The following is a 14,729-nucleotide window of genomic DNA, read 5'->3' on the forward strand; positions in this document are numbered from 1 at the left end:
TCCTCCAAAAACACACCAAAATCAAATAATCAGGATTGTGATCAAGCTCCTGGACAGCTTGCTGATGTAGTGGGAGATATGGAAAATATACTGGATAGGGGCCCTCGAGGGCCAGAGTTGGAGACCCCTGCTCTATAACGACAAGTACGAGTGAGGGGATGTTGGTGTCAAAGACTGCCGTGGACTGATGTCCCAGTATACCAGCAGCTCATCGTGTCACCCTTTCTTTAGCGTTGATTTGGTAAACCTGGGTGGACCCTGAAGAGAAGCAAGATACAAAGAGGTTTAGTATCCATTACATGAAAGAGAAATTTAAAAAAAACCTGCAACACTTCAAGTCATACCTCATCCACTTTACCCTTGACTTCTTTGGTCTATTTGTGCATGTGGCAAGTGAGGATAACTATTATACTGCTATAAGTGTTATATTGTCAATTAAGTGATAACCAAAGATCAAGAGAAAGGACTTTAATTTTCATTTAACATCATTCAAAAGTCAGCGATCAACAACAAATATCACTTGAATGCAAATGACAGAAGTCAGGCATAGAAGTAAAAAGTCTACAAAAACATATTTAACCCCTTCATGCTGAATGAAGATGTCCCCTCCACTGAGTACTCAGAAAAGAAAAACTGCAGATTATACAACACTTATTAGAGCAATAAGCTTGTGGAAAAAGGGGTGTGTGAAGAAATAACCGATAGTTAAAAGATGTCCTGTGTTGTGTGGTTTATGCTGGCGAAACCTCATTTACAAAACATGAAGTGTTAATTCAAAAGAGGGTAAACATTTCCTGTGGTATGTGCTAAGTGATCTACCATCAAGAACAGGAAAAATAAGGGGTAATCTAAGCGCAAAAAGTTACACATTATACAACTGCGCCATGCGACTTCCTATTTAGCACTCATTTTTCTTATGTTCATTATCAATTTCTTGCTGTACTCTTTGTGGTCCACGGGCTTCACTTCCATCACTGTTGCTTTAATCCTGGACTCATCCTGTCATTGAAAAAAAAGAAATAAATCAGATGTTGAACACCTTTAAGCCATGCATAAAAACAGAGCACGGAAGGCAGCCACCATAAATAAGCGCAACCGTTCGACCCAATGTTCCCTGTACATCCTCGATCCATTCACTGAATGAAACCATCATTATGTAACAAATGAATGGCAAATGGAGTCGATGACATAGTGAAAAAGGGAATCTTTTGCACGTCCACAAAAATGGTGTAATGTGACAGTAAGCAACAGGCAAGCTAAAAGGCAACCAGCGTCCCAACAGCCGTCTAGATGACGAAGGTCAGCCATTATTACCCATTGGCGCTTAAAAAAAATCCCTGATATAACTTTAGTCTGGTGACCATGTTCAAGAACGAGCGTGTCACACTGCTGCTTGCACATTATGACGCAAAGGGGTCTTTAATGCAAATGGCATGCATGAAAACTGGCAGCACATTTGCTTGTATAGCAAAAAAGATGAATGAGGACATCAATGAGGCGGATGAAAAAGCCCTGAGGAAAACTGATGTCACGGGTCAATACACTAGGTAAATCAGGAGATAATGCCTTTTGAGTTTTATAGTCTTATTGCCCTCATAAATAAGCATTAAAATGTTACAATTTTCTATGCCATTGTTGTTCTACTGTATAGACGTTTTTACAATATGAATAAGGCCCAATGATCATACCTGCGTTTTTTGTTGAATTATCAGGTTTTAAACTATTGACTCAGTTGAGTGTTCATACTTTCAAGTTGATAGAATATTTTTTTAAAACAGTTCATTGAGCATTTGTTTGAAAATAAGACATCGATTTTTACAAATTTTGACAGCAAATTTAAGATTTTTTTTCCTTTATGGGTACAAAATGTTGATAAATTTGGTCAGAATGAAGAAAAAAAACATAAAAAATGCTGGTTATATTGGCCTTAAAAAAGACCAAACGAGGCCTCTGTCGGACAATAATGGGTTAAAATTAAACAACCTTCAAATATGGAGAGAAAGAATGAAGGTTGTGGTGGACTTTGATGTGAGTTAACGACATCCAATTTAAATCCCGTGGGACAACTGCAGTGTTAATACATATATGAAATATCTATCATGTACGGCTTGGTTCAATTTAATTGATGGAAACATGGCAACTAATTGCTTAAAATGAAAGACTGAACTTTTACCATATTCATCCCAGAGAATCTTGCTTATAAATGTGCAAATACAACATTATTTTTTCCAGTGTGCAATAGTGGTGAAAAGCCAGGAATAGCAGGAAGCTGCCTGAAATTTCATGAATACCAGTACTATACTAGCCAATGAAATTGGAGTATCCCAATTTGTGTACCCTTCACACATCTCATCACGTTACATCATGTGTTAGCATCTGACATTGGAAAAAAAAAGCATGTTATTGCAGCTATCTGTTGAAGAAATATTGAGTTTTGGCAGAGCGACACAGTGGCCCAGTTTGTGCACCACAAGCGGATGCTGTCGCTGGCCAAGCTCCAAACTTCCTGCTCAGAGGCCCAGCCCAATCAATTCTTTTATGCGCTGCAAAACAAAACTCTATCTGTGCGGTCACCACAAAGGTGCATGTGTCTTTCTAAAAGCCTTGCAAAATAAGCATCCTTGGGCGTGCCATATGAGAGAAAGGTATTGTGCTAACACATTCACCAGCATTTACAGCACATGTGTCAAAGTGGCGGCCCGGGGGCCAAATCTGGCCCGCCGCATCATTTTGTGTGGCCCGGGAAAGTAAATCATGAGTGCCGACTTTCTGTTTTAGGATCAAATTAAAATGAAGAGTATAGATGTATATTAAATTCCCTGATTTTCCCCCTTTTAAATCAATAATTGTAATTTTTTAATCATTTTTTTCTGTTTTTAGTTCAAAAATCATTTTGTAAAATCTAAATATATATATATATATATATATATATATATATATAAAAAGCTAAAATAAACATTGTTTTAGATATATAAAAAACTGAATATTCAGGGCCTTTAATCCAGTTCTTTTAATGCATTTATAAAAAAAATCTAAATATTATATCTAAAATGGTCCGGCCCACGTGAAATCAAGTTGACGTTAAAGCGGCCCGCGAACCAACCCGAGTCTGACACCCCTGATTTACAGTGATCGAGGTCTCGGATAGTGGAGTCTTGAACACAACAATAATAATCATGTGACTGTAGCCTACTGCTGTACTTACATTATATGTTTCCAACTTGACTCTGTTGCGGAACACAAATGTTTTAAAGTTGGCCTGATTGAAGATCTCGTCAAAGGCGGCTTCATTCTGAAAACAATGTGTCCAATTTTACAAAACTGACCATAGGAGAGCTTGCTGATCAAGCTTCTCTTACCGACTCCTTGAGCTGTCCTAGGTAAGCTGCGTTCTGGCCCAAAATGGTCTCGGCACTCTCTTGAAAGCAGGTCACCCACTGATTGTCACTGTAATCTGAGACGTTGGCCTAATGAGAACAAAAAAAGATGTCATTTTTACATTTTTGAAAAAAAAAAACATCTAAACCAGTTTTTTAAAAATAAACAGAAGATAACAACATTTCATAATGATAGAAAAACTACGCGGACGAAGAAAGAAAGAACAGGTGGACTAAAAGACAAATAATTGCTTGTACAAGTAAGTCTCAATCCACATATGGGCCATTTTCCAAAACACAGCATACACATCCCAGCGGCAGTTGCCTGAGGGAGTGCTCAATCACTCACAGATAGGATAAGACGGTACTTGAAGTTGGGAAACTCTTTGTCGCACTTCTCGCAGCGGAACATGCCGTTCTGCTGGTCTATCACCTTCTTGTTGCAGTCTTGGTTCGAGCACGCCTGGTAGAGGCTGTTCTCTTTGCGTACATACACGATGGTGCCGATGCAGGTGTAATAGTCAGCCTGGAAATGGTCAAAAACAATTCATGATGTGTTACGTTACGTGTACACAACTGCAATTAAGACAAATGTTCCCTCTTCAATCAAGTTTTCATGATCTTTCTATGCTTCGAGCATGACGCATAAACATGAGCCCCAAACCCAAGCAAGAAGCACGTCCAAGATTGTTTTTAGCAAACAGGGTGCAATGTTGGTGCAGCAGAATCCTAATGGCACCGATGCAAATGAGCGCTCACTGCCTCTGCGAGCCCAAGACATGGGTTGCACATAAATAGGTTTTAGAAGAGATCCCTCGTTGGCATGGAAAATACCCGAACAGGGGAAATGCATTTCAGATTCATAAATAGATGAATACGAAAGAGTGGAAACTGGGAGGCAGATATACCACAGAATCATGCTAATAGGCGATTGTTCCAAAGCGGTTGCGTTAACAGTGGAGGTGAGACTTCACTAATGTTTGATCTGAGCCATGTCCTGATATTATGGGACCTCCGCAACACAATACAGAATGTTACCATGTAACACATGAATATACAGTTTTAATCCTTTAGAATACAGAAAATTCATACGAGCTCATTATTAATTGAAATGAAATGAATTTACACTAGAATGGAATCAAGAAATTCCAGTACTTGAAGGTTATGCTTATAATTTGGGTATCAAAAGGTCACGTGATTGAAATTCCTCATTCCGGTTTAAAATGGTAAAACATGTAAAGCTGACTAAAAAGGAATGAGTCCATATCAAAGCACTTCATGAAGCTGCTTGACCTCATTTTTATGACAAATGCTCTAATCCATTTGCCATATTTAACGAGAAAGTAAACCATGATATATGAATATAACAGTTCTCATAAAGTTGTTAAAGACTGCTAATACCCAAAATAAACCCATGTCCCCTTTTGGCCTCGCAAAACATGGGCATTAATCAAACAAATCCCTCTTCAATTAGTGAAGTGGATAAGGAACAGCATTTATTTAGAGCCAAAGTGGCAGATGAGTCTCACGCAGTGCGGGAGGTGGACACATGGCGATTGCGACACTGACACTTGGTGAAAGGGGTAATTAATTGCGCCATCCTTGCTTATGGAGGTGGGGTCTTCAGAGACATTGACCACAATGTTTGGCTTGACAGCTCTTCTGTCATCACATGGGAGCAGCGCCAACTTGAATACGCCAGGTTCAACACCTCTTCCTCAGCAGAAGCACAAGAGGGCCTTCACCTGACAACCAGCTTAATGTTCATAATGTGGAGGAAAAAATACGGGGATGCCTTGAGCACTTTTGTTGGCCTCCAATGACACAAGAGCTTTTAATTTGCTCATTTACAAAAAAGAATGTAAAAAAAAATTGATTAAGGATAAATGGGAAATTGCATTTATATTAATCAAGTTTTTTTGGTTTCCTTGTATTTATTTAAATGACGAAAAAAACACATCTTGCCCTAAAAAGGGATACTAATTGTTGTAGTTGTCCTAGCAAGACTAATGTTTCCTCCCTGCTTCACGTGCTTGCTATCAATCCTAAATTTGCCTATTTCTCCTACCGTAATCCCCTTCAAATTAGTGTGATTTCTAAACGTGCTGCTCATGCTAAATGAGGTAAAAGTCGGCTGTTAATAACTCGGTGCCAGGCGTCATTTTCCGCTCCAGCTGATTTATACACTTCTGCAATCACCATTTCCCAGTGCAGTACAAATAAGCAGCAAGGAAATTAAAGAGCACATATTATTGTACTTACTATCCACGGGCTGTAATTTCATTACAGGGGGCAAGGGTGGGGGTTCTATGTAATCGATAGCACGGCTAATGTGACTTTCAGCCAGAGCAAACAGGTAGACTGAGAAGACAGCAGATTAATGAGCTGGAAGAGGAGATCGGGAACCTTTTCCGTATACATAACCGCCGTTGCAGCAATTTAATAACTTAATGATTATAAAGAATCATCTAGGCTGCTGGCGGAAAACAACCTTTGCGACGTGACAAGGTTACACCAAAGGCGAACGGTACCTGCGCAGTGTGAGCTGGTGTCCATGTTGTTTTGATGTTGAGTGCGGTTGAGCTTTAAATTCACTATAGCCCGGCGACGGGGACTCGTACCTTTTCGCCGTGTCCTAGATGCTCCGTCTTTACATCGGACAAGGTCTTCCAGTTGGTGTTTCCCACACCACCGCCGCTTCTCAACTCAGTAAGAGACTCTCCTTCCATGCTGTGGCCTTCCTTGTCATACCTGCACAACAGCATGGATTTGAGTTAAATTTTATCAATCCAAACAAAACAAAAAGAGCGTTGCAAATAACTGTACCCTAATGGAATTTGCTCACACAGCATGATCAATACATACATGGCAACAGTCAATCAGTTGGTCTTTTTCTGCTCAATTTCCATTTGGAGAAGCGAATCAATCATGTCATATTTTGCCTATTTGAATGCAGCTTTTATGTCAATAGCCTAAATAGGATCGGAAATAAAAAGTGACCATGACGAATCAAGGTTTTAATATTTTATAGTAGTTCGGGTAAATCAAAAGTTAAAATTGAAAACTGGTGAAGTATTATATGTATTTTTTCTATTCACTTCATTGTTGCTTGAAAATTAATATATTTTTGCATGATTGAATTGAATGCTTTTATTGGCAATATACAAGTGTAATGAAATTTAAAGCTTGACTCGTTCATACTGTCATGAAAGAATATTATTCAATGCATATAAAGACAAAAGTAATCAATTTGAGTCCTTTCAAAATGCGGCCTCAAGCAATAGTCTAACTCAATTCCAGTGCAATATGTGCAGTTGATCTATTTGACCCGAGTGTGTGCCACTTCAATATATCGGAATTATTACATGATCCTTGCTACCAGAATGTCGACCAGCAGCAGTGAGGACATTTGGTGTGTGTTGTTTGATGGCTTGGATGAGAGCAAAGTAGCAGCAGGAGAAAAGGTTTTAGAAATAAATCAAAAGAAGAGGGAAAGAGAAGCCAGCCAGGGTCGGTCGGCATTGTTACAGTCATATCAAAAAAACCATTTTCGCAGAGTGTTCCTAGCAAGCCAGAGAACACAGCCGCCAAAGAACGGAAAAAAAGAAGGGTGCGGACAGGGCGCACTTTAAAATGATTGCCGTGATACAAAGTGTTCCTAATGTGCTAGGCCACAAGGCAAAGCAGCGTATGGTTCAGGTTGTAAATGTATTCCTTGCTTCTGGAGGCATGACTAATTGAAAGAATACCTATTAATGCTGCAGTTTTGCCGAAACAATGCAGGGGCTACTTTTTGCTGACTAATGCCAGCGAACCAATTTACACAAGGGCGGGCTTTGCTTTAAATCATGTCTGTGAATGTTTAATAGTGTTGCATGATCGATACCAGTAGACCACAGTAAGAAAAAAATAATAATAAAATATAAATTTAACAAAAATATATATATATATTTATATTTTTTTTTTCCTATTTTTCTATTTAATTTATTACAGACTCATACTCCATATGTTAAAGGCCCATACAATGCACAAAAGTAATAGTCAACTAAAATGTAGCCTGCGTGTCTCAAAATCCTGTTTGATATTGTACTTTAAAAAAAAAAAAAATTAAAGTGTGGCATAGAATTTGGTAATTCACCTCTAAGAAATATATAGTCATTTATCTATAATGGCCCCATAAAGTTGACTAGCAGAATAATCAAGTGATTTTTTTAAACAGTCAGCTAATTGGTACAAGAAGTATCCAACTGTCTCCATTTACATAGAGGTAAATGTATAATATAAATAATGAATAGAATTTTCCAACCAGGTTTCATTAAAAAAAGAGCGAACAAAAAATAATTATGCTACAGATTGTAGACAGTTGGTATAACACCCAATAAATGTATTTGGGGTGCTCAGACTACATGCAGTGCTTTATGACAGAAAATGAGAAGTGCCAAAATAAATGGGCGCATCACAGTCATGCAACAGTAACTGCGATGAAACTAATTAGATCCAGCAGAAAATATGCAGCTGTCATTTGGAATGAGGTTAAACAAACTAGCGTCTAGTGTGGTAGGACAAGCTAGCAGGCTGGAGGCTTTCTGACACGTGCACACTTGCCATACATGTGTCAAACATCAGCGTGAGTGAATGGAAAGATGCAGGCTCGAGTTGATGAGGTCTCAGGAACAGGCCACCAAGATACCATGTTTACCACATGCCGTCAACAACGCCTTGGAAAAACGTGACATTTTTTAAGCCACTTGGCTAGATTTACAAGAAAAAGCCAATTCAATAAAAAGAGCCTTCCAAAAGGTTTTGCCCTTACAAGGATGACACAATTTTTGGTCATCTCATACCCAAGTACAGTAAAATACATGCTTTGGCTCAATTGGGAGACACGGACCACCTTAAATTAAAGCTGCAAACAGTTAATGATCCCTTGCATCTTTTTTTTTATGGCTGGTGCTCAAAATAATTCAACACACCAAAAAAAGAAAACTTCAAAAGGATGTCTCACTCATCTGTCTGGGACATGTGCTTTAGACCAAATCGCCTATCTTCTGCTTAATTAAGTTTTTTTTATGTATTCTGCTATGGTAGCCATGTCCATCTAATTGAATGTGAATCAGTAGCAGTTGAAAGATTCATGCGGGCATATTTATAGTACACCTTGCTCTAGACGAGAAGTCAACTGCATGTGGAATTGCACTAACACCAAGATTCACAATTTTCACTCATACATGGAGGAAAATGAAATAAAATCAAAAGTCGTTACTGCATTCAAGTTTCTACTAGGCAAAAATAACTGCAGGATACTAATTACGTGTGAGGGACGCAGGCCGACGGCGCAAGAGCCTTGTTGGCCTTGTTACCCATCATGCCAAATGAATGAAGGGCTGGAATGACAGCAAGGCTGGCAAAACTCTTGACTGGCCTTGAGTGACAAGTGGGACGCTTTGACCCCGACCGCACGTGGAAGTAAACACGACGTGGCAAGGCTGTACTGCTTACATTTGGGGCTGTGAAGGTTGAGGCTACCTTCCAAATGCGCTGTTGCCACCTACTGGCTACAAACATACACGTGCGCTATTCACCATAAGAAAAACGCAGTCCGTAGGAAACACTGATCTGTATTGAGAGAATTTTTCCCTCAAGGGATTGAGTGTCAGAGCTGCTGCCGTGTGTACAGTCCTACCAGTAACTGATGTCACAGCCCATTCCCACTGACTAATATTATTTGTAGGATCCTGTTAGGAAACAAAGACAACCTTCATGACAGATGTCATAAACCGAAACTACCAAACTCCCTGCTAAGCAGCACCATTAACTCCTTAGCATTTTAGTCAGTAAGCAACCAACCCAACACTATTACTCTGACAGATTTTTTGAAAAGAACACCATGAAAGAGTGGAGTCTCCTGAGTGCGACTGAAAAGAATCATCACAAGAGTCATTGTGAGCTTAATTGATTTGTGCCATTACTCAGTTGTTCATCATGGAACAATCAAAGCAGGGAAACTTGGAGTGTGGTGGCCACACTGAGACCCAGGATTATTAGAACCACAACAAAGTGTGGTGGCCCGCAATGGGTACAATGCTGGATTGAGGTTTACGAGTCTGCGTCAATGCAGGTGGCTTTAAAATAAAACCACACGCACACACAAAAAGGGAAGAGGGGGGCAAAATGAGAATGCCACCAAAGTGTTGTATTCAAAAATGTTGCCATAAATCCACTTAGAAAGCAACTAACTAATAGAAAATATGTAGTAAACTAATCCTTAGTATAAAAAGTCAGTTTAGATGGAATTGGCAGCAATTTTGGAGCCTCGAGTCTCTGAGACTTTATGGTGTTTGAGTACTCTGCAGGTGAGGATGTCAAATAGATGCATCAGATTTAAGTAACATTTAATTTGCCTCCTACTCCTCTGCAATGTAGAATGATAACTCAATCTAGTCAAGTAAACCCTACTGATGGAGTGGAAGACAGTACGGTTGGAGAAAGCAATATTAGATGGGAAATGCAAGCTCATGACATATTGCATACAAAAGGTGGCCTTGAAGAAGTTGGCTGAATGTTTGTAATCCCATCCCACACCTATAACTACAGTAGACTATGAAGATGTAGGAAAACATTGATAATAAAAACCATAACTTGAAAATTGGAAATAAGACATTCATTACAGTTCTTCCCACTATAAATACTAGGAGTAAGCATTTAGGCAAATAAATAGAGGGTTGTACTGTGTATTATACTAATTGTCTCATGCATACTTACCAGCCACGAAGTTTGTACGCCTCGGGAATGTCTGGGTTGATCATCAAGGTGCTGCTGAAGGATGCGGAGAGCGAGCGACCACCAAAATCGGAAACCTTGGCGCCCTTGATTGCAACGACGGGTTGAGAGGCGGGGTCAAACTGCTCGGCCTGCACAAATGAGGCAAAAAACACTAGTCAAGATCTCTTGTCATTTGTTAGCCCACACCCAAATTTTACTTGAACAACCTCTGGCAAATATATGTCATATTTGTCAAAAAGAACAAGAAACTTACTTCTTCTCCCCACAATGTGAGCGACACCATCTTGCCAGACATGTCCATGAGGGTAATCGTCCGTTTGGATACTTCTCGGTTGGTCCTTGTGGTAATGCGAGTCACCTCATTGGCACTCTTGCACACACCTATGATATCTGTAAGAGGGATGAGCATAAAAATGTTAACAACCTTTGGGAGAAATGACAGGTTGTAGTGGAAACCTGCTTTGATGGAAATCTCCTTACCCGCAGAGTCATCCTTATCCTTTTTCTCCAGGTCACCAATGGAGATAAAGTCGCACTGCATTTTAGGGACATCACAGTTGTCATCACAAAGAATGATGGAGGTCTCGCCATTCAGCGTCATCTCATAGTCGTTCTTCACTGAGGTGTACTGCTTGTTGGCCATCTTCAAGTTGCCCTTGGTGATGTAGTACACCTGAAAGGACCAGACCATCGGGTTGAACCATTGTGTAACTTGAAATACGATTTTACTTCTGACACAATATGGAAGTGGGCTCTTGGACTCTCAAATTAAATTTAGCCAAATTGTAGTATTAGACTGAATGCTAAATGTATTACTAAACAGATATGCAATTAAGAAGACAGTCATCATTTTGGGGAGGGTCTCACCTTGCCAACCTCAATGAGTTCAAAATATTTGTCCACCTCTTGGTTGAAGCCGGTCACCCTGATCTCACCCTGGAATCACAATAGTAGTTCAGACTTGTTTTAAAATGATCCTGCCTCTCGCACAAATTCTCAATCTTTGATATCAATCATTAAGTTGTTCGGAACAGATTTCCTCGCGCCTTTAAAAAAGTGAACTACTTTTTTTTTTTTTTTTAAAGAACTGCAACTTTCAACAATAAAACTCACGCTCTCATCGACAATCTCCATGGAAAAAAGTTTTCCGTCACCCCGCGCGTTGCTCCATGTGCGAATGCTGCTCTTGTTGGTGACCCGAGCACGGATGGTCCACCTGAAGGGAAAACCAACTTTATTTTGCCTCACATTTATGTAAAAAATTGGACCTTAGTTTTGTCCTGCCCTAAAAAAAAGAATACATAGCTGTCCAATTTGAACAGACTTTCAATTAAATTAAGAATTTTCTTGCCATGAGTGCTCAACACAACAATTTTTAACACTTACTTTGAAACGTATGGATTAAGGCTGGTGATGGGCACGACTTTGGTGGGGCCCCCCGGCAGCGGGGCCATAGTGGGCTTCTTCACAAAATCTTTGGTGACAGGTCGGTTTACTGGAAGGAGGGAGGAGGCTGCTAAATAGCAAGTGAAGAAGAGTGGAGTGAGGTGTACTCACTTGATGCCGCCCTTTTTGTTTTTGCATCAGTCATTTTGGCTCAGTGAAAGGAAATAGTCAGAGATAGCTGTAGTATTTTTTGACTGCTCCATTTCATGTTAAAGGAGGAAGCCTTCACTTGCTCCTATTCAAGGAAATGTAATACTCTAGTGTATGAATCATTTGCATCAAGCAATACTTTTAAACCCCAATTTGAACAAACTTTACAAAGAGGTGAGGTTTGAATTTTTTTCCAACTAGCGCTATTAGGGTGTTTCATGCTAAAGCGGCATTTGCACTTGCCACATTTTTTCTACGTAATGGTGGGGAGCACTGTTCTGCACCTTTCAAAGCAGGCAAAGTATGTCATCACCGATCATATAACAGTACAGCTGGCCGTTTAAGTCCAACAGAAGGAAGCAGCACACAAAAAGAGGGCGAGATGGCAGCCTGGCAGCGTGAACGATGATTCACAGAACAGAGGCGAGCGTGAAACACTGTTACTTCGCTTAGTGACAGCGAAGAGCGATCTCAACATGCAAGACTCCCCAGTTTTGCCTTTTTTCTTTGCATGTGGTGCTCGTGTTGTGGATTACAGATCAAAGTGTCTGCTTAAGTCCTCTCGCTTGGCCAACGCCTGCACTTGAGGTAATTAAGCCCCCAGCTCGAGACGCCAACAATGACCGCGATGATGAGGCTTGCTCGCCCCAAACTCAATCCCCCTCCGTACGGCAGATTAGAGGGATGAAGAGCCGCAATGTCATGAGAGAGCCAAGAAGAAGAAGAAAAAAATATACCCTTCTCTAAACTGGATCACTCTCTGGCATTTACTGCCCTGAGCTGTCACTTCATCGCTATGACTTAAATTGAGAGAAAAATGGCCATTCAAAGACGGTCAATTTAAAAACAAAGCTAAAAGGGGGAGGTGGAGAGCACCTTTTATTGTTGTACACCTAGGAAAGGGAAATGTTTATATGCGTCTGGGCTAAATGTGAGACACAGTTTGGATTAACATTACGAAATGCTACCATCTGGTGGTAAATATTAAGAACGCAGTCATTTCCATTAAAAAGGGGGACAAAAACAATTGTATCTCTTTGGCTTTAAACTAAAAATCTTCAAAGCATAAAAATTAAAATTCTAGCATTTTATGGAAGCAACACTCACTGTCATTTGTTGTTTGAGCCTGAAGTGGAGCGCGGTTGGCAGAGGCGGCAGGGGTGCTGGATGCAACGTTCTGCTGTGGGCCTTTGTTGTTTCCTTTGCACGCACCCATTTGAGAGAATTATAGTTTAGAATATCACTTGAAAACATTCATTCCATACCAAATATCAGGCTTGATGAAAAAAATGCTCCATTATTGGTTATTCATAGGAGTAAAATTATATTCCATTCAACTTTAGAGAAAGAAAGAATATGTTTATTCGAATGGCTATCACACATTTCAGGACACTGGACGGAAAATGTTAACTCGGACCAAAGTAAAATGCACTTTGATTACGGCGAAGAAGCATTACCGTCAGTGTACGGTGTGGGGTTTCCAATTTTCTCTTTAACTTCTTCAGCACGCTTGACGATGTCTAGCTCCAATATGACGACAACAGGCCTGAAATTTAGATCATCGTAGAAAATTGTGTTCAATGGCAGTAGGAGAGGACAAAATTAGAGAGGAAACACATCATTGCAGTTAAAAGTGGGTCTTTTCCATGCCAATGTAGAGGGATGTAATCACCGTCCATCTTTGAGAAGATTGGTCACATGTCTCTTGAGAAGAATGACGCAGTTGACTGCCAGTCGGTTGTCTTCAGCCATGCAGTTGAGTTGTGTACAAAGCATAAAGGCTGCATAGGGGAAGAGAAAAACTTATTATGAAAGACCCCAGTGAAAAAGGAGCCAAAATTTAAAAACGGTGAACAAGAAAGTGGGGAAAAAAATACATAAACAATACTTACATGACATGGTGTGTCGCCCATCGCTCATCATCAGACGAAAGCGAGGTGGACCAGTTCCAGCCTCAATTTTACGGATACTCTAAAATATTTGCATTTGAAGTAAACAGTCAGCGATCCAATTCACTAGAAATGTTAAACTATGCATCAATTTATACCAGTGCTTCCAAAACATATGGAATTCCTTTATACAGTATATGGGATACATGAAACGAGCAACGTGAATGCTCTTGTTTATTCAGCCCGTTAGGCGACATTGTGTTTAACTTACCACCAACTGAAGCACGGCGTCGTTGAAAGCATTTCCACTGGCCAAGGCCTAACGGGAACAAAGTTAATCAGATCGGGAACAAAGTTAATCAGATTTTCTATTACAATGTGCTATCGATCAATCATTACAGTATATTATATTTCCAAACATTAGGACTTTACATATACACATGTGCACATACACAGGCATAATTTCGATTCGCGTTTGCGTTGTTAGCTAAAGAACAAGACTGATCAGTAAATAAAGAAAAATAATAAGCATTTCCATACCTGTATGGCACCTTCCGATAACGTGATCATGTCTTCAAAAATGTTTTTTTTTTGCTAGAACCACGTTTAGCTCAACTACAGTGGACGTAATCTCCCTGTCGACAGCGAAAACTGAATTACGCTTAAAGAAAGCGCCAAACTTCGTCCCGCCACGTCGTGCTAACTTCCTGTTTCCGCTTGTCAACACTGATCCAGGCGCAGTTTCCTTGTTGATAAGTGCGCAGCGGAGCAGCAGAGCAGACCTGAGATCGGTTGAGGCGTGACTGCAAGAAAAATCGACAGGCCGAGCACCTGACGTCACAGAGATATGTTCAATTACTTAAAGAAATAGGGAATTTTCATTATCACCAGTATACTACATTTGTCGCTGTAACCGCTAGTCAACAATTAAATTGAAATAAAGTGGTGAACCAAGTCTTCTCATTAGTAAATCAAATTTGCACCAATTAGATGAAATAGCATAATTTCCCTCTGAATATTTAAAGATCTCTAAAGACGCAACAGAGCTCCGATATCGAGGCTGCAAATTTCTGGATTAGTTCAC

The 14,729-nt window shown here is 40.0% G+C and overlaps 1 protein-coding gene across 3 annotated transcripts; it reads right to left on the reverse strand.

The window, feature by feature from the left end:
• Positions 1 to 453: 453 nt before the first annotated feature.
• On the reverse strand, positions 454 to 14,378 carry rpa1 (replication protein A1). 3 transcript variants are annotated; one of them, XM_077612131.1, is made up of 17 exons: positions 14,186 to 14,378; positions 13,917 to 13,964; positions 13,649 to 13,727; positions 13,429 to 13,537; positions 13,214 to 13,302; positions 12,864 to 12,956; positions 11,547 to 11,655; positions 11,274 to 11,376; positions 11,028 to 11,096; positions 10,641 to 10,833; positions 10,414 to 10,550; positions 10,140 to 10,288; positions 5,999 to 6,128; positions 3,727 to 3,903; positions 3,360 to 3,467; positions 3,206 to 3,292; positions 454 to 999 (listed from the first exon to the last, which is right to left on the reverse strand). In XM_077612131.1, exons 1-17 carry the CDS (start codon positions 14,213 to 14,215, stop codon positions 895 to 897), a joined length of 1,815 nt encoding a protein of 604 aa, XP_077468257.1. In that variant the 5' UTR covers positions 14,216 to 14,378; the 3' UTR covers positions 454 to 894. The 3 variants fall into 3 exon arrangements, with proteins under 3 accessions (XP_077468257.1, XP_077468256.1, XP_077468255.1); XM_077612130.1 differs by having other exon boundaries at positions 11,547 to 11,673; XM_077612129.1 differs by having other exon boundaries at positions 11,547 to 11,676.
• Positions 14,379 to 14,729: the final 351 nt, after the last annotated feature.

This window comes from Stigmatopora argus, chromosome 10, assembly GCF_051989625.1.
Source record: "Stigmatopora argus isolate UIUO_Sarg chromosome 10, RoL_Sarg_1.0, whole genome shotgun sequence".
NCBI lineage: Eukaryota > Metazoa > Chordata > Actinopteri > Syngnathiformes > Syngnathidae > Stigmatopora > Stigmatopora argus.

Excerpts from the sequence above, each read along its gene's own strand:
- rpa1 (XM_077612129.1), bottom strand. The coding sequence starts at position 14,215 with ATGATCACGTTATCGGAAGGTGCCATACAG. Across the intron at positions 13,965-14,185 it reads TATCGGAAGGTGCCATACAG|GCCTTGGCCAGTGGAAATGC; the intron begins GTATGGAAATGC and ends TGTTCCCGTTAG. Across the intron at positions 3,293-3,359 it reads TAGGACAGCTCAAGGAGTCG|AATGAAGCCGCCTTTGACGA; the intron begins GTAAGAGAAGCT and ends CATTGTTTTCAG.